Raw genomic sequence first — 26,255 nt, 5'->3', positions numbered from 1 at the left:
TCTCTCTCTCTCTCTCTCTCTCTCTCTCTCTCTCTCTTTGGTTTTTCGAGACAGGGTTTCTCTGTGTAGCCTTGACTGTCCTGGAACTCACTTTGTAGACCAGGCTGGCTTCGAACTCAGAAATTTGCCTGCCTCTGCCTCCCAAGTGCTGGGATTAAAGGTGTGCGCCACCACACCCAGCTCATTCTCATTTTCTTGACCATTTCTCTTACCTAGTCTGTGGCTTTCTGGAATGCAGAAACCGTGTCCTTCCTTAGTTTATTTTTTGCCTAGCATCTGGTACAGAGCTTAATTCATAGTAGTTCTGGATAAGCATTGGTCAAGTAGAATTATAATACAATATGCCTTGTGAAATGCACTGTGTGTGCCAAGCACTGAACCATATGCTTCCCGTGTGTTAGCTCATTGATTCTTCACAGCAATCCTGAGAGGCAGATACCATCATCCTTATTTTTCAGAGCTCAGAGAGGTTAAGCAACCTGCCTCAGGTCACACAGCTGGGAATGTGGATCTGGAGTCTGAACCAGCTCTGCCTGACTCCCTGCTGGTGTGCTTTACCCACTTGCTGCTTCCCACTGAGGGAAGGACAGGTGAAATTTTATTGGCCATGTTTGGGACTGGAGAGATAAGCTTATGGAGCAGCGGAGACATAAAGAAGGAATTCTCCCCTCCCCCCAGTATGGAGCAAAAGCTCCAAGAAAATGTGTTTACCCAGCATCAATTGCATTTCAGGCAGACAAGGAGGATGAGGAAGGCAAAGACCCTTCCCCCAAGATGTCCTCTGACTAAGAGGCTGGGGGAGGGGCGTGAGCCCAGGCACATGGGGTGCCAAATGTGCTGGCATCTGAAAAGTGCTGCAGGAACATAGGACAGGCGGCCAGCTTGGGCTGCTCAGAGAGTGTCCCCAGAGTGTGTGACAGCAGCCACTATGATAAGGAGAAAGAGTGCCTTGGTCTTCTGGGACCTCAGGGCCCTCACTACAGCCTTCAGGAAAGACATCAGCTTTCCCACAGCCCTCAACCCTCCCCCTCCCGGCTGGACTCTGACACTAGTGGCGGTCATTTCTAGTGGGGATGGGAGAAGAGGGTGGGAGCTACTGCGTAAGAACTGCTTGCCCACTGTAACTTAACTCTGCTCAGCCATGGCTAGCTCACCTATGACTAAGCCTCCTCTAAGATTCATTTTCTCTCTCTCTCTCTCTCTCTCTCTCTCTCTCTCTCTCTCTCTCTCTCTCCACCCTGTGTGTGTGTGTGTGCTCATGTATGCATGTGGGAACCAGATATCATTCTCCAAAAGCCATTCGTCCATCCCTCCATCCATCCTTGCATCTGTCCATCCCTCTGCCCATCCACCCCTCCACCCATCCCTCTGCCCATCCATCCCTCCGTCCATCCTTGCATAACATCCCTCCATCCACCCCTCCATCCATCCCTCCGTCCATCCTTGCATCTGTCCATCTATCCGTCCGTCCATCCCTCCATCCATCCACCCCTCCATCCATCCCTCCATCTATCCCTCCATCCACCCCTCCATCCACCTTGTTCTTTGAGGTAGGGTCTCTGACTGGCCAGTGAGGTCCTGAGATCATCGTACCTTGACCTTTTCAGCACCACCAACCTCAGCCTTTTTACTGTTGTCAAAGATTCATTTTTATTTAAAAATGTGTGTGTGGTGAGGGATGCTAATCAGTGAGTGGCTCTTGCAGACACCAGAAGAGTGTCCTCATGTCCCCCGGAGCTAGAGGTACCATAGTTGTAAGTCCCTGAGAGTGGGTTCCGGGACCAGAGCTTGGATCTTCTACCTGAGTAGAGACAGTTCTTAACTGCTAAGCCATCTCTCTTGCCCTTTTGTTTTGTTTTGTTCTGTTTTGTTCTGTTTTTGTTTCAGACTCTATAGTCCCGACTGGCTTGGAACTCAGAGCAATCTCCTCATCTTAGCTTCCCAAATTAGGACTACAGCAGGGATCACTGTACACAGGTTAAGTTAGGCAGTTTAAGTGCATTCGGAGATGGAGCTACAGTTCTTCCTTGTGCTTGTGTGGCAAGCGTTTTACTGACTGAGCTGAGCCATCTCTCCAGGATCCATCCTTAAGAATTATAAGGACGTCTCTGACCTGTTAGCCCTCACCAGTGACTCTCCTGTCCTTGCTGCAGGTTACAAGACCCTCCTCAAGTGCCTGTCTGGTAAGTTCTGTCGCCGAGAGCTGATTGGCATCATGGGCCCCTCTGGGGCTGGCAAGTCCACGTTCATGAACATCTTGGCAGGGTACAGGTGAGCATGAAGAGTCAGGGTGGGGAAGGACTCAGGAGAGGGGCCTCTCAGGAGAGGGCAGAAGGTGTTCTAACGTGGCTCTGGTGCTCACTGCCAACCAATCTCCTTGCAGGGAGTCAGGGATGAAGGGGCAGATCCTGGTTAACGGGAGGCCACGTGATCTGAGGACCTTCCGCAAGATGTCCTGCTACATCATGCAGGATGACATGCTCCTGCCTCACCTCACAGTCCTGGAGGCCATGATGGTGAGGAGAGGGTGGCCTTCTCCTCCATCAAGCTCCCCTACCATCCCCAGCTGAAGGGGCTGGGCAGGGCCTGACACACATGCCTGCTTTACTCCATTTGTTACTTGTTTAGGTCTCTGCCAACCTGAAGCTGAGTGAGAAGCAAGAGGTGAAGAAGGAACTGGTGAGTGGGTCAGGGGGTCAGGGGTCAGGGGGTGGGTCTTTCCGAGGCCCCAGGTTGGGTGGGGCACATGGGCTTAAAGGGCAGTGCTTTATGAAAAGCATTATTATGAAACTGGGGCGGTGGCCTAGACGAGGCCTGCCTGTGGAGGCTGACGGGGGACTGGGCGGGGTGCCTGCAGGTGACAGAGATCCTGACAGCCCTGGGACTGATGTCTTGCTCTCACACGAGGACAGCCCTGCTCTCCGGAGGGCAGAGGAAGCGCCTGGCCATTGCTCTGGAACTGGTCAACAACCCGCCTGTCATGTTCTTTGATGAGCCTACCAGGTAGCTCCCCACTTCTCCCGATCTGGGTTTTCCCCTCCCTCAGCCCTAAGCCAGGGCTGGGTGTGGAGTCTGGTGAAGGGCTCCATGACTGGAGGCCAGCTTCCCTGCTTGCAGCCTTCTGGGGACTCCATCCTTGCTGATCTAATCAGGGCCAAGCATCTTTCATTCAGGCGTCGATCTGGATGCCCCACTCCACCCTCCTGATTGACATCTCACTCTCCTCACCCCCCCCCCCGCACCCAGCCGTTGTCATCACACCCTTCTTTTGGTAGCTCTCAGGGTTTGCCCGGTCCCATCCCTAATGCTTGAGCTCTGGGCATCATCAAGATTCATGTCCTTGCCGTCAGTCCCCCAAGCACCTTTCTCCATCCTGTAGCCAGAATGGGCTTTCCAAAGGACGAGTCCGGCAAGCGCTACTCTTCCTGCTTCAGTCCATGCAATGAGTCCCATTTGCCCTCAAAATAGTCAGTGGTTTCTTCTCTGGTCTTTCATATTTTATGTTCTAATAACACAGAGCTGCTATTCCCATTGAAGTCTTGTGTTTTAAGCCCCTCAGCTTGACCCCTGCTATGTCTTCTGTGTGGAATACCCTTCCTCATGACACCTTCCACTGTCCCCACACCAGTAACTCTTGCTCTCTCTAGACTCAGGACCCTTCCCTGACTGTCTGCACCCCTCTTGCTATAGCCTGGCATGGCTGACCCCTGGCCAGTTTTTCAGTTTGTGTTGCTATCCCACGTTTCACATCTCCTCAGGTCAACCATGGGCTTGTCTGTCTCTCTCTAGACCAGTCTAGCACAAGCCCTTGCCACCCCAGCCCCTGGTACACAACAGGTGCTTGGCGTATGGTTTTTAAACTGAGCAGTGCTCTGGGCTTGCAAACATCTGAACCACAGGAGGTGTGCAGGATTCAGGGGCTTGTCTGTTTGCTTTCTGTGGCTGTAATAAAGGCCATGGCCAAAAGCAATGTTGGGAGGGAGGAAAGAGTTTATTTGACTTACATGTTCAGATCACAATCTGTAGTTAAGGGAAATAAAGGCAGGAACTCAAGCAGGAACAGAGCCAGGGTCCATGGAGAAATACCATTTACCTGACTGTTCTCTGAGGCTCATTCAGTTTGCTTTTTTTTTTTTTTTTTTTTTTTTTTTTTTTNTATAGCCCTGGCTGTCCTGGAACTCTCTCTGTAGACCAGGCTGGCTTCGAACTCAGAAATCCGCCTGCCTCTGCCTCCTGAGTGCTGGGATTAAAGCCATGCGCCACCACGCCCGGCTTCAGTTTGCTTTTTATACAACTCAGGACCACCTAACAGGGAGTGGCACCGCCCACAGTGGGCTATGCCCTCCCATATCAATCATTAATCAGGAAATGACCTCACAGACTACTCTGATGGAGGCATCTTCTCAATTAATGTTCCCTCTTCCCAGATGACTCAAGTTTGTGTCAAGTTGACAAAGACTAACCAGGTCAGGGGTGGCCAGAGGGGTGCCTTCCCACTAGTTCCATCCCTTTCACAGAAGCCGCCCCGCCTCACTCACCCCTTCTTAGCCTTCTCACCTCACTGGTCCCTGGTGACCTCTCTCTGGACAGCGGTCTAGACAGCGCTTCTTGTTTCCAAGTGGTGTCCCTCATGAAGTCCCTGGCCCATGGGGGCCGCACCGTCATCTGCACCATCCACCAGCCCAGCGCCAAGCTTTTTGAGATGTTTGACAAGGTCAGTATCCCTGGGTCACCAAGAAGGCTGGCTTGTGGCTAGAGAGACACATGTGCCAATGGGTCCCCCAGTCCACTGGCCATGTTTCCCTCATGTATGCCTTTCTGCCTCAGCTCTACATCCTGAGCCAGGGGCAGTGCATCTTCAAGGGCGTGGTTACCAACCTGATTCCCTATCTGAAGGGGCTTGGCTTGCACTGTCCCACCTACCACAACCCTGCTGACTTCAGTAAGTGGGGGCTCCTGGGAGGATTTGGGTGACAGAAGAGGGTCAAACATTGGGTTTGGATTGTTGAGCCCTCTTGGGGACAGAGAGCTCATTGTCACCTGCCTTCCCATATATCAAAGAAGGGCTGCCCTGCCCTTGGGAATTGGGGGTGAAGCCTAGCTGAGCACTTTGCTCTGTGTCCCCCTAGTCATTGAGGTGGCCTCTGGAGAGTATGGAGACCTGAACCCCATGCTGTTCAGGGCTGTGCAGAATGGCCTTTGCACCATGGCTGAGAAGAAGAGCAGCCCTGAGAAGAATGAGGTCCCTGCCCACTGCCCCACTTGCCCTCCGGTGAGTGGGGTGGAGAGGGCAGAGTCGGGGAGGGGAGACGGGACCATAGACAAAGCCATTGCCAAAAAGCTGTCCCAGAGGCATTGCTGCCACTGTTAAATGGGGAGCCTGGTGCTTGGGACAGAACAGCCATGTGAGCTCCTGGGCTTTGAACTTCTCACCCACCTATTCCTCCAGAGCTGCTATGAGCATCTTTGGAGCACTGTCCTCAGAGCCTGCTCAGGGCCCATCTGGAAAATGGGGCCAGTGCAGTTGCTGACATCGGGGCCAGGGTGGTCTGCTGTCATCTCTAACCCAGAGGTGACCACACTAACTTCACAAAACAGGTGGGAAGACTAAGCTACCAAATCACATAGGCTCTTAGGTCATATCATCACATGGTCATAGGGGCAACCAGGGTCTACTTAGTGTCAGATCCCTTCCTTAGATGGGATGCCATCACTCCTGAAAGCCAGGGGTTTGGCTGTTGTCATTGTCAGTCATTGTCATCTTTGTAAATCAATGGGTAATCCAGTGGCCCATTCAAACTATCATAGCCTTAGAATTAGTGGTAATGAAGTGAAGAAGGGGCCAGTCAGATGAACCAGAAGGGGTCCTTGACTCCTTCCTGTCACCCAAGTGTCTTTATGTACTCTCTCCCCACTCTCAAGTTCCCTGAGGTTCTCACCCCTAAACTCAGAGCAGCTCAGGGGCAAAGGCTCCTCCTTCTGCAGGCCTGGGCACTGTCCTGAGAAGAGCTTGGGACTCTCCCATCTACTGAGCTGGATGGGCAGTGGATGGGTTAGGGTGCACTCATCTGGTCCCCTTTCTCCTCCCTAGGAACTAGATCCTATTGAAAGCCACACGTTTGCCACCAGCACCCTAACCCAGTTCTGCATCCTCTTCAGGAGGACTTTCTTGTCCATCCTCAGGGACACGGTGAGATGTCAAGCTGAGGGGTAGGAGGTGTAGGCTTGACCTCTTGGGCTGTAGCACTACTCTCCCATGTAATGGCTCCATATGCCTGCAGGATATGTCCCGATTGACTTCCCATTATAGCATGACCTTCCCTGTGACCTCTACCCCACCTCCCACTCCCTTGGCCTAAAACACACATTTATTCTTTTGATGGCCTGGGCCATAGGTCCTGACCCACTTGCGGTTCATGTCACATGTGTTGATCGGCGTCCTCATTGGCCTCCTCTACCTGCACATTGGCGATGATGCCAGCAAAGTCTTCAACAACACCGGCTTCCTCTTCTTTTCCATGCTCTTCCTCATGTTTGCAGCCCTCATGCCAACTGTGCTCACCTGTGAGCTGATCTGCCCGGCGGGTGGATAGGGTAGGGGTGCCGGGCAGGAGGCAGGGGTCAAGGCTTAGCCCTTGGAACCTGACCTCCCTATGCGCTCAGTTCCCTTAGAGATGGCGGTCTTCATGAGGGAGCACTTGAACTACTGGTACACTCTCAAAGCCTATTACCTGGCCAAGACCATGGCTGACGTGCCCTTTCAGGTGAGTCTCATGGGACTTGTGGGCTAATGGGAACAGTCACAAGACACGGGGAATTGTAACCAAAGCCAGGTGTGGTGGCTCTCCTCATCCCAATACATGTTGGAGATAGGGTTGCAGGTGTGTGTGCTGAGACAGGAGGACTGCCATGAATTCAAGTCCAGCCAGAGCTGCAGTGTGACTAGCTATCTCAAAATAAATAAATGAAGAGGTGGCCATAATAACAGAATAACAAATGTTTTTGTGTCCTAGGCAGCAGAGAATGCAGTAGGGTCTAGAGCTTTACTTATTTGTAACCAGTTTGTCTTTACTTCCATGACCCCACCTGGAAAATGGAATGGCAACAATGTCCTTCTCAGAGTTGAGCTTCATTCAGAATTAAATGTGAATGCATATAAAGTTGAATTTCTAATTTTAATTTCTGACTTCTTTGAGACAGGGTCTCTCTGCATAGCCCTGGCTGTCCTCACTATGTGGACCAGGCTGGCCTCGAACTCACAGAGCATTTCTTACTTCTGCCTCCCGAGTACTGGGAGTTACATGTGCAACGCCATTACCTGGCAATTTTTAAATATTTATTTATCTCGTGTGTGTGTGTGTGTGTGTGTGTGTGTGTGTGTGTGTATACATCTGTGCCAGAGTATATGTAAGGCAATCAGAGGACAGCATGCGGAATTCAGTTCTCTCCCTCCAGCATGTGAAGTCTCAGGACTGAACACTGGCAGACTTGGAGCGCAAGCGCCTTTTCCTGCTGAGCCAACCTGCTGGCTCCCTATAAAGTTTTTAGAAGAGATCATGTCCTAGAGACACCAGCTGGCAGTTGTTCAGCACATTGCCACCTCGCTGGAAGCTTCAGGGCCACCAATAACCCTTTGTGCAAATCACAGAAAAGTGTTCCTTTATCTAGGTATGGCCAGGCACACCAATAATCCCAGCCCTTGGTAGGTGAAGTGTGATGGTTAGAGATTCAAAGTCACCCATGGCTACATACAGAGTTTGAGACCAGAATGGGCTATGAGAGATACCTGGCTCAAACAAACAAACACACCACAGCAAAAGGGGAAGGTGGATGCTGCTCTGTGCTGTGTACAGAGCTTAGAGAGAGAGATGCAAGCAACACCTTGGCCTCAGGATGTCTCTGTCTGGGAGTTGTGAGCCTACACATTGTGTTCTGTACCACTGTAGCTGGAGAGCCAAGTTAGTTCTCTCTCTCTCTCTCTCTCTCTCTCTCTCTCTCTCTCTCTCTCTCTCTGTCTCTAATTTATTTAGGTTATTTCTGAAACAGGGCCTCTGTCTGTAAGCCAGGACTGTATTGGAACTGGCTATCTAGATCAGGCTGACCTTGAACTTGCAGCAATCCCCCTGCCTCAGCCTCTCAAGGGCTAAGGAAGTACCACTTGACAGAAATTATAACTTCTATTTAAGGTGTAAAATTGATGTTAAGGGTTAGCAAGCAAAATGAAGCAAATTAATAAATCTTTCATTTGCCGGGCGGTGGTGGTGCACGCCTTTAATCCCAGCACTTGGGAGGCAGAGGCAGGCAGATTTCTGAGTTTGAGGCCAGCCTGGTCTACAGAGTGAGTTCCAGGACAGCCAGGGCCATACAGAGAAACCCTGTCTCGAAAACAAAAACAAAAACAAACAAACAAAAAACATAAATAAATAAATAAACCTTTCATTTTATTTTTGTATAAGACCATCAAAGATATGCTTATTTAGCAAAAAATACAGACATACTGTAGCCTTAGTAATTAGAGTCTCCATGGCATGCTTTAGAGCTCTAGATTTGCCCAGCCCACGTGTCTGCTTCTTTGTGTCCAAGAGGTGGCAGCCTCAAGGGGAAACAGAGCTCTCTCCTAGGGAGAGTTAATTCTTTAATAACGTAAGGAGCCTTTGCTCATCTATAAAAGATTAAAAGTGCTTGCTGCTCTTCCAAAGGACACACACACACACACACACACACACACACACACACACACTTACCCCTCACACAGAGACATACTAAACACACACCGACACAGACAAACACTACCCTGGAATGATGAGAAGGACTGTGTATACTCAGAGATGTATACACCACGCCTGAACCTGTCAGACCACCAGAACAAAGCTATGCAGGATGTAATCAGGGAGGAAGGGGACGCGTGCCCGTCTACAAGGCAGCATGAGCAAGAGCGGAGACTATAGAGGGCTGAGGAGCCCTGGGAACACTCATGTCCCAGGAAAGTATGACCAAGGTCATCTGCCCTTGACTTGAAGGTCCCTAACAGGCTCTGTGGCTGCTCCCCAGGTGGTATGCCCAGTAGTGTACTGCAGCATCGTATACTGGATGACAGGCCAGCCAGCCGAGACCAGCCGCTTCCTTCTCTTCTCAGCCTTGGCCATAGCCACCGCCTTAGTTGCCCAGTCTTTGGGACTCTTGATTGGCGCTGCCTCTACCTCCTTGCAGGTGGGAAAGTTGGCACCCAGCTGGGGGTCTTGTGGGAGGCATCAAGAGCTGCCATGGGGTGGGTGACAGCCAAGCTCTGTTCCCCTCTTCTTCAGGTGGCCACCTTTGTGGGCCCAGTGACCGCCATCCCTGTCCTCTTGTTCTCCGGCTTCTTCGTCAGTTTCAAGACCATCCCCACTTACCTGCAATGGAGCTCCTACCTCTCCTATGTCAGGTGGGTGTGGTTCCCTCCCCACAGACAGTCCTCCCAGCTCTCAAGGGGCTGTGCCATGTCTAATGTCTGCCCCTGCCCCTTGTAACCTGGCTGGGCTCTGGTGATTGGTGGAGGGACAGGGATCCGGTGCCCCGTGGATCACTCTGTCGTTCCTGTTTATTTATCTAGGTATGGCTTTGAGGGTCTGATCCTGACCATCTATGGTATGGAACGAGGACACCTGACCTGCTTAGATGAACAGTGCCCATTCCGGGACCCACAAATCATTTTGCGTGAGCTGGATGTGGAGGAAGCCAAACTCTACATGGACTTCCTGGTCCTGGGCATTTTCTTCCTTGCTCTGCGACTGCTGGCATACCTTGTGCTCCGGTACCGGGTCAAGTCTGAGAGATAGAGCCTGGCTCCTACCTCTTCTGGGCAGGAAGCCCCCAGTTCCAGCCCTTTGGGGCTGTTTTAAACTTGTAGACTTGGGCGTTGGTTGCTGGTGCAGCTGCCCTCCTCTCCCTCGGCTGCTTCTCAGGATGGCTGGCTGTGGGTTGTGTCTCCCAGCCTCGGCCCTGGAGGTTGCTGCAGTTGGCAGCTTCCTCCCTACTGTCTCCAACACCTGCATGCAAGACTGCTGGGGGGCTGCTGCCCCCCTCTGCCGAAAGCACCCTCCTCTGTTGTTTGCCTGGGAGCCCCATGTCCTCTAGGCCTTGACTTACAAGTGATCAGATTGACTCCCTCTGGGGTCCCCACCACACTCGTGTTGGTAAACTGCTATCAGGTTGGAGTCCCAGGGCTGGGCCCTGGTGGGGTCCCCAGGGAGTCCCATCATGGACATTGAATGGAGCAAGGAGGGACTCTGGAAGCTTCCTCCTCCTTCCCTCTCCTCCCCCCACACCCACTTTGGCTAATTTGGACTATCTGTTGGGACAGAAGCCGGGCTTTCTGTCTGGGCCACCACTCCCAATCCTGGAGATTGGAGAGAGCATGGGGTATCCCTGCCCTTTCCCTAAGCCTTCGGTCAGGGTAGATCTCAATAGCACCTCTGCAATAATGTCTGTGTCACTCTCCCATCTGCCACAGGAACTGGAGAATGCACTTTATTCTGGGGGGTGAGGCGGGGAAGCCCCATCCTCCCTCCTTGCTGTCCCTGAGGCTCAGTCCCACAGGCTCCTTTCCTCTCCAGAATCACATCACAGGCACACAAAGGCCACCAGGCAATCTCAGCCCTACGCAGGCGCCATCCCTTGTGGCTCAGAGGAAGAGTGGCCGTGGCAGGGAGCATTCCCAACATCCTCCTGCAGAATCCCACTTTGGAGGCTAAGAATGAGACTGGTGTGACCCAGTGTGACTCCAGGCTCGGCAGGTGTCTATCTCCCAGTCTTCCCTCCCTCTTGAGCCCGGGGTGGCACTGGCCTTCCAGAGGTCAGAACCCAACAAGCACAAGAACGGGCATAGCTGGCCTCGGCCACTGCTCCCCCATGGCCCTCCTTTTGTGCCCCAAGCTGACACTCGCTCACCTGCCCCTTCTCCAGCTGCCTGCTGCTCACTCAAACTTCTGTTCACATGTATACATCTTCTGGTCAGCAGCTGGTTCCTGGACATCAGAGCGGCGGGGCCTGGGTGCCAGGTGGCAGACACACCTGTCTATCTTCTTGGTGGGTCCAGGATCATCCTATATCTGGTTTCTCCTCCTCCAGGACTCTTTCCCCAGTCCCTGTGCTCACTCCTCTGTATCTGCCCCAGGTTCTCATTACACAGAGACCAGTCGTATTTGTGGGATTTCACCCATTATTAATAAAACCTATATTTATACAGTATGCAGGGCGTGAATGTGGATCTGCCATCTGCTATCATAAGCTACAGGAGGAGGTCTTCAAAGCACTTGGCAAGATGTCTGCCAGCTCTGGGGAATCTTGTGGCAGGGATGTTAGGCCTTAGGCATATATCAAATTCATGAATGTGTATCCTATGAAATATTTGCCTGATCAAAACTTCAGTGTCAACCCACACTGTCCTTTGTCGCCATCCCCATTTTTCAGATGAGAGAATGGTGACGTTGGCCCTTAAATAGTGGAAATGGAGCCTTGAGTGCTGGGCGAGTAGCTCGGGTGGCTGCGTGCTTGCTTGGCATGCATGAAGACCAGGTTTAGTCTCCAGCGCTGTAAAATCCAGATGGAGAGGCATGCATGCACATGTTATCCCAGAACTAGGGAGGTGGGCACAGGAGGATGGGAAGCTCAATGTCACCCTTCGTAACCTAGGGATTGAGGCAAGCCTGGGTAACAGAGAGAGACCCTGCCTAAAGGTGGGCAGGGTGAGAAGTACATGGAGACCAAATCTTCTGCTACCAGACTCCCTTCTCTCAGCCCTGCTCAGGGCACTTGGTCATGGCTGGGTCTGCAAGCTGTGCGTGAACACTTATGTCGGATGCATAGGTATATTACCATAGTGGTGCATGACTCTGTCCGGGGTTCATGGAGCCCTGATAGTGCCTGGGGGGGGGGGAGGAAGAGGGCCAGTCAGTGGTTTTCAGAAAGGGCAATGGGAAACAGAAAAGTCTCTAGAGCAGTGGTTCTTAGCCTTCCTAATGCTGCGACCCTTTAATACAGTTCCTCACGTTGTGGTGACCCCCCCATAAAATTATTTCATTGCTGCCTCATAACTGTAATTTTGCTACTGTTGTGAATCGTAATGTAAATATCTGACATGCAGGATATCTGATACTTGACTCCCGTTGGGGTCTGACCCATAGGTTGAGAAGCACTGCCTTAGAGCCTTACCTGCCTCCAGGATGGGAGTGGCAGGCACCTGACTGGGCTTACTCTAATTTTTTTTTTCTCTCTCTCTTTTTTTAAAAAAGATTTATTTATTTATTTCATGTATGTGAGTACACTGTCACTGTCTTCAGACACACCAGAAGAGGGCATCGGATCCCCATTACAGATGGTTGTGAGCCACTATGCGGTTGCTGGGAATTAAACCCAGGACCTCTGGAAGAGCAGTCAGTGCTCTTAACGGCTGAGCCACCTCTCCAGACCCCTAATTTTCTCTTTTCCTTTTCTTTTCTTTTTTTTTTTTTCTACTTGGCCACCTATACCAGGGCTGAGCGGTCAGTAATCAGCACAACACATTAGAGGCTTGACGTGGGCAAGGGTTCTGAGGGGCTGAGAAGGGGCTTGAGCCCTGGTGGCAGATGGCCCAATAAGCTCTCTATTGTCTCATCCTTTCTCTCCTGGGTTGGGAAATTGAAAGAACCTACTGAAACCTGTCAGCTGTCTGGGACGCCACAGTTGTGCCCCAGGTAGAGGAAGCATTCTGGTCTGGACTAGGGTCTAGATTGGCTGGGTACTTGACTATAGACAGACTAACTTCATTTCTTACAAAAACTTGGAGTGAGGGGGAGAAGTTGGGAGAATCTGAGTCCTAGGTTGTTTGAGGGGGCATTTAGGGAGCTTCTTCCTTGAGTGATGCTGATAAAGGCTCATCAAAAGTTAAAGGTCTCTCCATCAGCTAGTTTTCCTCCCTACCTTCCTTTTCTTTTCTTTTCTTTTCTTTTCTTTTCTTTTCTTTTCTTTTCTTTTCTTTTCTTTTCTTTTCTTTCTTTCTTTCTTTCTTTCTTTTCTTTTCTTTTTTTTTTTTTTACTTGTTTCTTGATGACATCAGGGCCTCACTCTGTAAACTTGGCTGGCCTGAAGCTCATTGTGGGCCTCAAACTCCAGGACCTGCCTACCTCGGCCTCCTGAGTGTTAGGATTAAGGGTCACCACACACAGATGCTTTTATTTTCTCTAATATTAGTTTTTATTATTTATTTATTTATTGGGGGAACTTATTTATTTCCTCCTTTTATTTTCTCTAATATTAGTTTTTATTATTTATTTATTTATTGGGGGAACTTATTTATTTCCTCCTTTTATTTTCTCTAATATTAGTTTTTATTATTTATTTATTTATTGGGGGGGGGAGCTTATTTATTTCCTCCTATACAGGTTCTCATACGGTGCAGGCTGGCCTTGAACTTACTATGTCACCGCAGAGCTGCCCTAGCATTTGGTTCTCATGTACCTACCTACCAGACACCACACTTTCAGGCAGGTATGTCTGGTTTGTGCACTGAATTGCAAATTAAACTCAGGGCTGCATGTACAGAAGGCAAGCACTGTAGCATCTGGGCTGCATCTCCAGGCTCCTTCCTGACCACGTAGCCCAGGGTTTCCTTGAATTCAAAGCAATCCTTTAAGTTCTGGGATTACAGGAATGAGCATTTGACTGCAGGTTGAACCTAAGACCCTGCCCATCCCCAGGCCTTTTAAAGCTGTTTTGCACTTTTAGACAAGTTGGCTGTCATTGCCTGGGTTGCCTTTGAGCTCCCTCTGTAACCTAGGTAAGCCTTGAATTTACAACTCTCTGTCTTCAACCTCCTAAATAGCTGGGATTACAGGCTCTGACCTCCAAGTCCTTTGGCTGGTTCTCTTTGAAAAGGCAAACCTTTCTTCAACCCATACCAAACACGCTCGACGCTGAGCTACACTCTAAGCTCCAAATGAAGTAGGCCTGAAGTAACCAAACACCTCTGATTGGAAGTCCCACGGAGACTAGAGAGGGCCTCTTTGAAGCCAGGAATCAACTTCAGGCACAGAGGATACCTGGGCAACAGTTCACAGACTCACAGAGAGCTTTGGATTCCCACAGCAGCCCCAAGATGGGGCTAAGAGCAGTGCTACCACCATCTCCATTTACAGCGAAGGAACCTGAGGTGGGCAGAGGGCGACAGGCGAGCTTTCCAGACACTGCTCTTGCCATGACTTTGCTGCCTCCCCCGAGTTGTAGCAACCTGCACATCCAGCTATGTCTGGAAATATTCTCTCTCCTCTCTCTCTCTCTCTCTCTCTCTCTCTCTCTCTCCCTCCCTCCCTCCCTCATGGCCACCTACTAGGTAGGCCTCAGAGATTGTGTTCACAGCATGCCTCTGTGTCAGGGCTCTTGCAAAGTGCTGGCAGGCAGAGTTGATAGAGACGGATCTCTGTGCCATGGCTCTCAGAGCACCTGGTGGCTCACACTGAGGCCAGACAATAGAGGACATGCCCACAGCATGACTCACAGTCCTCCTGTCTGCAGAGGCCAGTTAAATTATATGTTAATATAATAACCCACACAGTTGTCATACTCATAGGGGGAAGGGAATGGTTTTGCTGTGAGCAATAAACAATAATTGTAGCCAGGTGACAGTTGACTTCCCACGGCAAGGTAAGTGGAGAGAAACTACTGGACCCTAAATGTCACCCCTGAGACTATATCCATGGAGATGCTCATATTATTCAATCTCTGGAAGAACTTTATTTATTTATTTATTTATTTATCCATCCATCCATCCGTCCGTCCATCTTTTTTTTTTTTTTCTTTTCAGGACAGGGTTTCTCTGTGTATCTGTAGCTATCCTGAAACTCGCTCTGTAGACCAGGATGGCCTTGAACTCAGAGATCCACCTGCCTCTGCCTTCTTGTACTGAAATTAAAGGCATGTGCTACTCCCACTCAGACTCTTTTATTTTTAATATTTAAAAAAATATGTGTACTGGTATTTTGCTTGCATTTTTATCTGTGCACAATATACATGCAGTGCCTGAAGAGGCCAGAAGAGGGCATCAGATCCTCCGAGAATGGAGTTACAGCTGGTTGTGAGCTGCTATGTAGATGCTGGGAATGGAACCCAGGTCCTCTGGAAGAGCATCCAGTGCTCCTAACCGCCAAGCCATCTCTCCAGTCTTAGAAGAACATCTTTTAAAATGCAAATATGCCCCTTTCCATGCTGCCCAGTGACTTTTTTCCCTTCTGACTTTTTTTTGGGGGGGGGGGGGAACAAGGTTTCTCTGTGTAGCCTTGGCTGTCCTGGAACTCACTCTGTAAACCAGGTTGGCCTCAAACTCAAAAATCCACCTGCCTCTGCCTCCCAAGTTCTGGGATTAAAGGCCCTTCTGAATTTTTAACAGCCAGTTCAAATGTCAGGGTCTCTGCTAGAGACAGGTAGTAATTTTCCTAATAGTTTGCCTCGGCTTCTCAAGAAATTCATTGTCAAGCATGGTGGGTCCCTGCATGACTTGCTCTGCTTGGCAGCCCAGAGTGAGTGTTCAGTACTGGTCTAAAACCACACATGGAATAAATAGACAATCGCCTAGATAAAATTATCACCACTGGCCTTCTGTTCCTACCGAGGGTAGACCACAAACGCCTCTTCCCAGCCGGCCCTGAGGAGCCTCTCTCTTTGAGTTCTCTATTTCATGTCTGTTCTCTGCACATTGCACACCCGGGTTTGCATGTGGAGGCGTTCCTTGGTTGAAGGTTACGAGAACCTTGGGTGTGCCTTGAATGGAAGGGATGAGGGTTGGGTTTTTAGAAAACGGAAGTGCCAAGGCTAAACCATGCCGGGATGTCAGACAGGAAGAACAGGTTGGAGAAGGAAGTATCTATCGGTACCCATTCTTCCTTCCTGGCCAAAGTGGTCAGAGGCTCCTCTCTAGAGTCTTGGGACTGAATGACACAGAAGGGGAGGATCCAAGAAGAGCTGTCTTCTGCCTGGCAGTAAGCTACGTTTGTGAGCAGGAAGGGAGGTCAGGATGCCCTGGGGATGCGTATCTAAGTGTAAGGAAGGCCTAGATAGGAGCTTTGGTTCTGACTCATCTACTTCCAACTGTGACGACCTGCGCGCGAGTCATTTACGCTTCCGTGTCTTCCTTCATCTGTAAAATGGGCTTTATCAAGTCTAGACTTGGAGGTGGATATGAGGTCATCGGCTGGGCCTGACGCTTGGGAACCTGTAGGGGGCAGTACGGGAACCTGGGCCCTGGGAGGACCGGGTGGGGCCCGAGTCTCCGTCCCGGGCCAGCTCCCCCCTCCCCCAACCCCCCTTCTGCAGGTCTTTGCTCAGTGCGCCCCAGTGTCCAGGCCGGGCGGGGTGCCAGAGTGGGCCGGGCTGCGCGCTAGCTGGCGGGCGAAGGCGGCCTAGACACGCCGTGCCGAGAGCCGGGGAAGCTGGGAGCCAGCAGGAGACGCGGGCCTCCTTCTCTCCGGGCCACGGCGACCGGCACCAGGGCCTAGGCAGTCTGGGTAAAGACCTAACTGGGTCGATCGCTCCTCCGGCCCCCGGCTGGACCGCTGCGCTGAGCCCCGGAAGCAAGAGCCGGGCAGCTGGGTCGCGGGAGCGGGCAAGTGGCACTGGGGGTTCTGCCGGAGCTTGGGCGTGAATACGGGGCTACTGGCAGCTTCACTTTGCCCCCTCCCCCGCCCCCAAGCCAAGTGGAAGTGGGAAAGCTATTTGGGACCCAGTTTGGTGGAGGAGCTCCGCAACTTCTTGTTGCATTCCTTCTTTTGATTAGTGCCATGACAACTGATCGATTAGAGAATTATCCTCGACCCTGGGGGTCTTATCTTGACTCAGTGGACCTGGGGCTGATTGATGTCAATCCTGGGATTTGCCAGGTTTTCAGGACCTTTCTCCAGCCCCCAGGTCTCCTGTTTCCAGCCCACACAAGACCTCTGTCACCCCCTGCTCTGGCTAGCTGTGCTAAAGCAGGTTGCTCAAGGCAGCCTTTTCCCAAGTTTGCTTCCCTTCTGCCTTGGCGTCAGTGAGGGAGGCCACGCCAGCCTAGCCGCACATGCACGCAAAGAGCTGGGGGGGGGGGGGCAGAATAAACTCCTTGGGAAAGACTACCTTGAGCAGTATCTTCAAAGAGTGTCTGGGATTATGATAAAGGAAATGCTAACCAAAGTATAGGGACTGAGTTAGGAAGGTGAGAGCAAGAATCCAATAGTCCTGGAGGATGAAGCATGGGCTGGGGGCAAACCTGGAAAAATAGCTTTTGTGGGCCTGGGTTTCGTAGCTGTCAAGTAGCTTAGGCGGTTAGGAAGCCGATTTCTGCAGGGGATGAGGGAGTAGAATAGGCCAACAGTGGAGGCACAGAGGACTTGAGGAAATGGGGTTTTGTAAGGTCTGGAAGGATCTCTCGGTTCTGAAATGATGAAATGAAGAGGCTGGCTAAAAGCAGTGGGGAGAGATGTGTAAGACTGCCACCGCTGCCTGTGGGGGAAGGCATCCAGGGCTTGGGGGAGCTCTGCCACAAAGTAAACAGAGGAGGGGGGCTGACGAGGCCAGGTTGGCATGGCTGAAGTGTGAGGCAGAGGCAGCAGGAAGTTCATTCACACATCCATTTATTATTTATGCCAGCCTTACAGGCAGCTTACATAAAAGTCAGAGAGATGATAAAGTGATACAACCATTAAAACTCAGCTGTGGCACAAAGGCAGAAGGAAATGAATAAGGATGAGTGTGTGTGTGTGTGGGGGGGGGAACAACCCAGGCTCAGAAAAGGCCTGCGAGTGAGCACAGGGCTCCTATGTGAGCTTGCTAGTCAAGCAAAAAATAAAACCTAAAAGCAGATGATTGGGCTGGAACTCAGGGCAGAGGCAGTTGTGAAACTTCAGTGCCAGGCAGGAGCTGGGAGGAGATGAAACGGAATCACTCAGGTTAGGATTATCCTTGCTGAGGAGAGATAGAAGCCAGGGCAAGGCTTCAAAGGCTCCTTTTATACATATGAGGAAGGGGTAAGGGTTGGAGAGAGAGAGAGAGAGAGAGAGAGAGAGAGAGAGAGAGAGAGAGGTGTGAATGTGTGTGTGAGATGTGTGTGTGTTTGTATGTGTGTATATTTGTGTGTATGTGTGTATGTATGTGTGTATGTATGTGTGTATATTTGTGTGTGTGCGCATGTGTATGTGCATGTGTGTGTCTATCAGTGCATATGCCTGTCTCTGTGTGTGTGTGCACATGCCATGTGTGTATGTGTGTGTGTCTGTGTGTGTATGCACATGTGTGTATGAATGTGTGTGTGTGATGTGGGAGGTTTGATGGCCGTACATTCACAGTACTGCTTTTTTAAAAAATTTACGTTATCGCTGTTTTGTTTCTTCTTACGTTTTTCTTTTATACGTTTATTTGTTTAGGGTGGGTGCAAAGGTTTATGGGGACTTATGGGGTTTGGCTGTGTGCAAAGCCAAAAGGAAACTTTGGGGAGCGGTTCTATCCTGTAGGTTCCTGGGGTTGAATGTGGGTCCTCAGGCTTAGTAGCAGTATTTACCCCTTGAACCATTTGCCAACCCCACTCACACTTTTCTTTTTGCAGGGCAACAGGAAAGTGGATCTAAGTGTTCCAGGCTCCAGTTTCCTAGGATGAGGTGGGGCTGCAGTTTGCCCAGGACCTCTTGGGGCTCTGGCCTGGGAAGAACACTCCAGCTACCAGGTAAGCAGGAAGCTGAGGTTTCTGTTTTGAGCCGCCCCCCCCCCTTCTGCTTCAGGGTCCAGATGCTTCCAAAACAGCAGGGATCCAAACACAGCAGGTGCACCAGTTCCAGCTGTGTGGTAATATAGCTGGCGTCCTTTGGCATGTCACCTTTCAGCCCAGAGCCTCTTTTTCCCCCTATCTTAGACAAGGGGAGCAGAGCTGGCCCTCTTCTAGCTGTTTCAATCTCATTTTTTTTTTTTTTTTTTTTTTTAATCCAAGACATTAGCTGCATGTTGGCTCTGCACCAGACTGTGGGTTAGGTTTTGGGTATATAATTGTGAACAGAACCAGATGTGAGTCCTGCTCTCATGAAGGGGGAAATGGATGATAATCAAATAATCATATGACTAAATAGAAGATTATGTAATAATTGCTATTTAGGAATAGCACATGCTACCATAAGAGCAAATAAGAGGGGAAGTTGATGTCAATGTCGGGGTGTGCACCGGAGGGGTATGTGGATGGGTCTGCAGATGCTGCCTCTCATTTCTCTCTGCAGATGAGCATAGCTCCTTCCGGATCCAAGGGAGCTGGCCCTTTAAAGGGGTGTATCCCCTGAGGCCCCCTAGGTGAGACCAGGGTGTGTCGTGCTTCAGGACACAGCTAGGCATAGCTCAGGAGGTGGGAGTGGTCAGGATCTCCTGGGAGGGAGGGTTGGGTCCTGGAGGTGGGAAGGGTACAGGGCTACTTCCAAGGATCTAGAGGAAGTTAGTTTAGAGCATGTAGGTACATAATAATGGGGAACTGGATCGATCTGGCAGAGGTCAGTCTGAGTCTCCTGCAGGCAGCAGCAATTAGGGTAGGAGGGGCCAGGTCTCAGTCCTTGGGAAGAGCTAGTGTCCAGGCTTCATCTTAGAAAGAGCAGACTGGACTGGACTGAGCCCATGCCAGGGTTCACCCCAGTTCTGAACCTCAGACCATCCCTTGTCTTTGCTCTCAGGGCCTTTATCCGTCACCATGGAAACTCCGCAGACAGTGCTCCCCCACCGGGGAGGCATGGGCAGCTGTTCAGGAGCATCTCTGCCACGGGTAAAGGAGGGGTGTGGAAGGAAGAGGAGCCTAGGAGGATGAGGACGGGCACAGAGGATCCACCACTGTCATCTACTGGTGGCCTCTCCCTCCCAACCCCCCTCCCTCCTGTCATCTGAGCTTCAATCACACTGTGCACGGGGACCCTGTACAAAGCACTGTCAGGGACATTCTCTCCCTACCTTGAGACAACTTTGGGTCCAGTAGCCAGGTGTCAGGAAGCCAGTCAGCCCAGGCCCAGCATAATTTGTTCAAAGACTCCATATTTTCTGTCATAGGGCTCTAAACCTCCTGAGTAATCTACTGGTTAATGAAGTTAGTTCTATGTGCTCACACCACAACGGGTCCTTGCATCTCTGAGTTCTCTGTGTTGACTCCGTACCCTGGCCTCTAGCCACCCCGGCTAGCCCGAAGAGCCGGCACCTCTAGTCCTTTACCTTGACCAGTGTCCTTTGCTTTCTCATCCAGAAGCTATCCAAAGGCATCGCCAGAACCTCACTGAGTGGTTTAGCCGACTGCCCAGAGAGGAGCGCCAGTTTGGACCAACCTTTGCTCTAGACACGGTTCATGTTGACCCCGTGATCCGCGAGAGCACCCCAGATGAGCTGCTTCGCCCGTCCACGGAGCTGGCCACGGGGCATCAGCAAACCCAGGCAGGGCTCCCCCCACTGGCCCTGTCTCAGCTCTTTGACCCGGATGCCTGTGGGCGCCGCGTGCAGACAGTGGTGTTGTATGGGACCGTGGGTACTGGCAAGAGCACGTTGGTACGCAAGATGGTCTTAGACTGGTGTTATGGGAGACTGCCTGCCTTTGAGCTGCTCATCCCCTTCTCCTGTGAGGACTTGTCATCCCTGGGCTCCACCCCAGCTTCCTTGTGCCAACTTGTGACCCAGCGTTACACAGCCCTGAAGGAGGTGTTGCCCCTGATGGCTGCTGCGGGATCCCGCCTGCTCTTTGTGCTCCATGGCTTGGAGCGCCTCAACCTTGACTTCCGGTTGGCAGGCACAGGGCTTTGCAGTGACCCGGAGGAACCTGGGCCACCAGCTGCCATCATGGTCAACCTGCTGCGCAAATACATGCTTCCCGAGGTGGGTTGCCCCTTGCCATGTCCTGTTACTGCTGTCCCTTAACCTGCTCCATGGGGAATTTTACATTCTTTTTTTGGGTTTTTTTTTTTTTTTTTTTTTTTGAGACAGGGTTTCTCTGTATAGCCCTGGCTGAGCTGGAACTCACTTTGTAGACCAGGCTGGCCTCGGACTCAGAAATCCGCCTACCTCTGCCTCCCAAGTGCTGGGATTAAAGGTGTGCGCCACCATGCCCGGTGGAATTTTACATTCTTGCCCTACCTGGTCATTGTGTAGGACAGCAGTGCCTGGGTTTGTTCATCTTGGCCCTTTTCTCCTCTCCAAACTTGTGTGTTTTTCTGTCTTTATTCTATACAGGTTAAGCAAGATACCATATATAAAGTGCGTAGATCAGTGTCCTGGGCCATAGTAGATAATCAGTCATTGATAGAAGTTTTTTGGACAGGCTCTCACTGTGTAACTGGCTGGCCTGGAGCTCACAGAGATCTACCTGACTCTGCTCCTCAAGTGCTGGGATTAGAGGCGTGTGCCACCATGCCCCGCATTGTTAGTTATAATGGTCATAACTATGGTCCTCTTCATCCTTGGACCCTCCGTCTTTAGGGGCTTGAGACACTCAGGTTTCTTGAAACACAGATGTGGGCTGGTGAGATGGCTCAGCAGGTAAGAGCACCCAACTGTTCTTCCGAAGGTCCTGAGTTCAAATCCCAGCAACCACATGATGGCTGACAACCATCCGTAACGAGATCTGGCGCCCTCTTCTGGAGTGTCTGAGGACAGCTACAGTGTACTTACATATAATAAATAAATAAATCTTAAAAAAAAAAAAAAAAAAAAGAAACACAGATGTTTCTTAACCTTTAACCATATCCTTCCCAGGCCAGCATTCTGGTAACCACCCGGCCCTCCGCCATTGGCCGGATCCCTAGCAAGTACGTGGGCCGCTATGGTGAGATCTGTGGCTTCTCTGATACCAACCTGCAGAAGCTCTATTTCCAGCTCCGCCTTAACCAGCCTGATTGTGGGTACGGGGCCGGGGGTACCAGTGCCTCAGTCACACCAGCTCAGTGGGACAACCTGATTCAAATGCTCTCCCGGAACCTGGAGGGGCACCACCAGATTGCTGCAGCCTGCTTTCTGCCTTCCTATTGCTGGCTTGTCTGCGCAACTTTGCACTTCCTGCATGCTCCCACACCCGCTGGTCAGACCCTCACAAGCATCTATACCAGCTTTCTGCGTCTGAACTTCAGTGGGGAAACACTGGACAGCACCCGCACGTCCAATCTATCCCTGATGTCCTATGCAGCCCGGACTATGGGCAAGTTGGCCTATGAGGGCGTGTCATCCCGAAAGACCTACTTCTCTGAAGAGGATGTCCGTGGTTGCCTGGAAGCTGGCATCAAGACAGAGGAAGAGTTTCAACTGCTCCAGACCTTCCGCCGGGATGCCCTGAGGTTTTTCCTGGCCCCGTGTGTGGAACCAGGGCACCTGGGTACCTTCGTGTTCACCGTGCCCGCCATGCAGGAGTATCTGGCTGCCCTCTACATCGTGCTTGGTTTGCGCAAGACGGCCCTGCAGCGGGTGGGCAAAGAAGTGGTTGAATTTGTGGGCCGTGTTGGGGAAGATGTCAGCCTGGTATTGGGCATTGTGGCCAAGCTGTTGCCCCTGCGGATTCTGCCTCTGCTCTTCAACTTGCTCAAGGTAATGATTCCTGTCCTCCACACCTTCCCTGCCCCATACACACACATCAGAAGGCACACACATCTCCCAAACATACACACACCTAATACTATCCAATGCTACCCAACACACACACACCCAATACCACCTAACACACACACACACACACACACACACACACACACACACACACACCTCATGCTATTCCTCCCAAGATCCCATTACATGAGTCTGTATGCACTCCTTGTTCTTCTCCCAGTATGTTGAGGCTGCCTCTTACATAGATGGAAATCTTCTGGGAATTTGGCTTTTAGTGGGACTGAGGCCAAAGGAATGGGGAGAAAGAAGCCATTGGAAGGCTTGGGGGCTAAGAAGGGAGTTGGGGTTACTGGGACTTTTGAAACAATCTCACAAAGATTCCTAACAAGGATTCTTTTTTTTTTTTTTTCCTTTCATTTTTTCCCAACTTTTGCTACTGGGAGGCACAGGAGGTCAATACAGTCTCGTTCACAGGCCCAGAAACCGCCCCCCCCCCCACCCCGTTTTGTGGTGTTGGAGATTGAGCCCAGGACTTTACACATGATAGGCAACTGTGCTACCACTGAGCTACATGCCCAGAAACTCACTTGTGCCTGCAGTCAGGGCCCAGGAACAATGACTCAGCCTAACTCAATCACCAGAGCTGATAAAGCAGATACCATTTATTCCACTGTACGAGGAGGATGAATGACATAGGTAATTGATTTAGGATGGTCCATCCTGGGTGTAGGTCCACTCCAGAAACCAGGCAGCAGGCCTGAGGGCGATGCTGTGAGCAGGGCAGATAGGGATGCTCCTGAGGGATGGAGGGTGCCAGTCTCTGCTGACGTCCACCAGAGGCTTCAGATGTTCTGCTTCATCCTCCGTTTACAAATCAGCCCTGGCAACCTGGAGATCCCTTTTTACCTTAAAGAAATGGGGCCAGAGAGATGGTTCAATGGCTAAAGTGCTTGCGGCACAAGCACGAGGATTTCAGTTTGGATCTCCAGAACTCAGGAAAACTCAGTTTCCCTCTCCCCAGAAGGCTAGAACACAGGATCCTAGAACAGCTGGATAGCAAGCTCTTTATCAGATTCAGGGACCTGGCCCCAAAGATTATGATGAAAGAGTGGTTGAGGATGATTCCTGCCATCAATCTCTGGCACACATGTGCACAGCACCCCTCCCCGCACGCACCTGCAAACATGCATACACATATAGAGAGTACATGATGAACTTGTCTAAGATCTTCACACTGATAGCAGCAACAGCTGGGATTTGAGCTCAGGGTTTGTGATTCTGTCAAGCTGTCTCCTTCCTTGGTTAACCTTGGCGTCAGGAACTGGTCTTGAGAAGGAAGAACTCTGGTTAGTGCTACAGAACTAAAGCTGAACTTCTTCACCCTTTTCGGGGCAACAAAGCGTAAAGATTAAGAACAGAAGCCGGAGGCCGGGCGTGGTGGCACACGCCTTTAATCCCAGCACACGGGAGGCAGAGGCAGGCGGATTTCTGAGTTCGAGGCCAGCCTGGTCTACAGAATGAGTTCCAGGATGGCCAGGGCTTTACAGAGAAACCCTGTCTTGGAAAAAAAAAAAAAAAAAACCAGAAACATAGTGACCTAGAGACCTGAGTTCAAGTCCCAGGCTCTGCCACCCACTAGCTCTATTGCCTTAATTAAGTTACTTAATCCTTGCCCTAGATGTCTATTAAATGGGGCAATAACAGAATTTATTCATTGACATCATTTAAAGCTCAAATGGGTCCCTGGGGTCTGACACATGGTAAGTGCCGTTTGTTTGTAAAACATAAAAAGGGGGACTGGCAAAATGTCTCAGTGAGTCAGTGAGGGTCTGACCCTCAGAATCTATATAAAAGTAGGAGGAGGTGATCAAGTATAATGGCTCACACCTTTAATCCTGACCCTCAAGAGGCCGAGGCAGGCTGGTCTCTGTGAGTTCCAGACTTGTCTGGTCTACTCTACATGGTGAGAAGCCCAGCCAGGGCTACATAGCGAGACTTTTCTCCCCAAAATAAGTTTTTGGGTTTTTTTTTTTTTTTTTTTTTTTTGGTTTCTCTGTATAGCCTTGGCTGTCCTGGAACTCACTTTGTAGACCAGGCTGGCCTTGAACTCAGAAATCTGCCTGCCTCTGCCTCCCAAGGGCTGGGATTAAAGGCGTGCGCCACCACGCCCGGCTGTTTTTGTTTTTTTAAAGTAAGGAACCAACTTCTCAGAGTTGTCCTTTGACTTCTATATATGTATGTGTATTCATGTGTGTGTGCACATGCACACACACACAAATAATAATTACAAAAAATAAATAAACATATGTGGCTTGACCTCTCATAATATCACCTCAGACAGAAAGGTCATGGCCACTGCTGAGGCCTGGCAACCTTTGAGAGTGGGATCAGTGAGGAGTCTGGTCCCCTGTGGGATTGAGGACTCTCCAGTTATCCTGAAATTGTACCTCAGGCCTTCTTAGAGGGAGATTATCCTTGTAGAGGGTTGATCTCACCTGTTCTTCATGAACCTAACTTTTCCTTCCTATTCTTCTCCCTCCTCCTCCTCCTCCTCCTCCTCCTCCTCCTCCTCCTCTTCTCCTCTTCCCCCTCCTTCTTCCCCTCCTATTCTTTTTGGGTTGGGAGTTGGGCCCCAGGACCTACACATGCCAGGCCAATGCTTTGCCATTGAGCTACACCGTCAGCCCCCTTCATGTTGGTCCTAGTCACTCATCTTCACAAGGTGACAGTTTCTGGTTTTGTCCCCAGATCAATGTTGAGTACTATCACATCCAAGGCAAAAGCATTACATTTGAAAGCTGAACAATAACAGAGATGGGAGGAGGTGCCATCAAACACCCTGGTTTCTTTGTGAGGATGAGAGGGGACATGGCAAACCTCTGCAGATGTAACTAACACATTGCTTTGTCAAATATTTCAGTCCCTGCTGTGTGTTGAGCAATGTGTTAGGTCTGTGGGGAAATCAAGTAATGACTCTGTAGGTTCCTGACTTCTGATTTCACCGACCAAATACAAAAGTCAACAGGCCCACGCAGTGAAAAATGAATGCCTGTGAGAGAAGTTCCGATATTCTAAGAGAAATGGATGACCCTGGTTTGAGTGGTCAGGAAAACCTTCTGGAAGAGCATTTAAACTTATTTTTCATAGGATTAGCCAAGAGGACAATTGGGGTGGCAGACAATCTAAACACATGGAGGCTCTGAAAGATGGGGAACCTTAACACAGTGAGGAGGGCAAGAAAAGTTGGGAGGAAGGGAACATAGGGAGCAGGGTGGAGCCTTAGGACGGGGACACTGAGGTTGGCAGGGGGTGTACCGCGGGGGACAGTGAAGCGGCAGGAGCCACATCATCACGGTCGCTCTGATGAGGAGGATGTTGGAAATGTTGATATATTTATAACATGGGGCCTGGACTCCAGCTGGATGCCGGAGAATCAGCCCTTACATCTGTTGTTTCATCTCTGTGCTTCCATTCTACAGCAGACTGCAACTATAGGAACCAGGTGTGCTGCTGTGTGTGTGCAACCCCAGCACTTGGGAGGTGGCGGCAGGAGGATCAGGAACGCACAGACATCTTTAGCTACATAATGAATCCAGGTCATACCTGGGACATGAGATCTCCTCTCAAGAGAGGACAGGGGGAGGAAAAGGAAGAGGAGGAGGAGGAGGAGGAGGAGGAGG

General features: G+C 50.7%; 2 protein-coding genes across 3 annotated transcripts in view; both read left to right on the top strand.

The window, feature by feature from the left end:
* Abcg4 (ATP binding cassette subfamily G member 4) overlaps positions 1 to 11,193 on the top strand; it is a 15,298-nt gene extending 4,105 nt beyond the window's left edge. The window contains exons 3-15 of the mRNA XM_021206387.2: positions 2,154 to 2,271; positions 2,384 to 2,516; positions 2,629 to 2,679; positions 2,858 to 3,003; positions 4,591 to 4,714; positions 4,828 to 4,942; positions 5,130 to 5,272; positions 6,092 to 6,190; positions 6,396 to 6,564; positions 6,664 to 6,764; positions 9,052 to 9,210; positions 9,306 to 9,424; positions 9,593 to 11,193. Coding sequence (XP_021062046.1) covers positions 2,154 to 2,271; positions 2,384 to 2,516; positions 2,629 to 2,679; positions 2,858 to 3,003; positions 4,591 to 4,714; positions 4,828 to 4,942; positions 5,130 to 5,272; positions 6,092 to 6,190; positions 6,396 to 6,564; positions 6,664 to 6,764; positions 9,052 to 9,210; positions 9,306 to 9,424; positions 9,593 to 9,818 — 1,703 coding nt within the window. The 3' untranslated portion in view covers positions 9,819 to 11,193. The remainder of the gene's footprint in view (positions 1 to 2,153; positions 2,272 to 2,383; positions 2,517 to 2,628; positions 2,680 to 2,857; positions 3,004 to 4,590; positions 4,715 to 4,827; positions 4,943 to 5,129; positions 5,273 to 6,091; positions 6,191 to 6,395; positions 6,565 to 6,663; positions 6,765 to 9,051; positions 9,211 to 9,305; positions 9,425 to 9,592) is intronic.
* A 5,138-nt stretch (positions 11,194 to 16,331) lies between these two features.
* Positions 16,332 to 26,255, top strand: part of Nlrx1 (NLR family member X1) — a 15,871-nt gene continuing 5,947 nt past the window's right edge. The window contains exons 1-6 of one of the 2 annotated variants that reach the window (XM_021207235.2): positions 16,332 to 16,514; positions 18,584 to 18,700; positions 19,242 to 19,311; positions 19,683 to 19,771; positions 20,240 to 20,859; positions 21,736 to 22,557. In XM_021207235.2, the coding sequence (XP_021062894.1) occupies positions 18,631 to 18,700; positions 19,242 to 19,311; positions 19,683 to 19,771; positions 20,240 to 20,859; positions 21,736 to 22,557 (1,671 nt within the window). In that variant the 5' untranslated portion in view covers positions 16,332 to 16,514; positions 18,584 to 18,630. The remainder of the gene's footprint in view (positions 16,515 to 18,583; positions 18,701 to 19,241; positions 19,312 to 19,682; positions 19,772 to 20,239; positions 20,860 to 21,735; positions 22,558 to 26,255) is intronic. The other variant, XM_029543648.1, reaches the window with a different exon arrangement.

Source organism: Mus pahari, chromosome 10 (genome assembly GCF_900095145.1).
Source record: "Mus pahari chromosome 10, PAHARI_EIJ_v1.1, whole genome shotgun sequence".
Lineage (NCBI taxonomy): Eukaryota > Metazoa > Chordata > Mammalia > Rodentia > Muridae > Mus > Mus pahari.
Note: the sequence above shows the minus strand (reverse complement) of the source record. Positions and strands in the feature narration are given on the sequence as shown.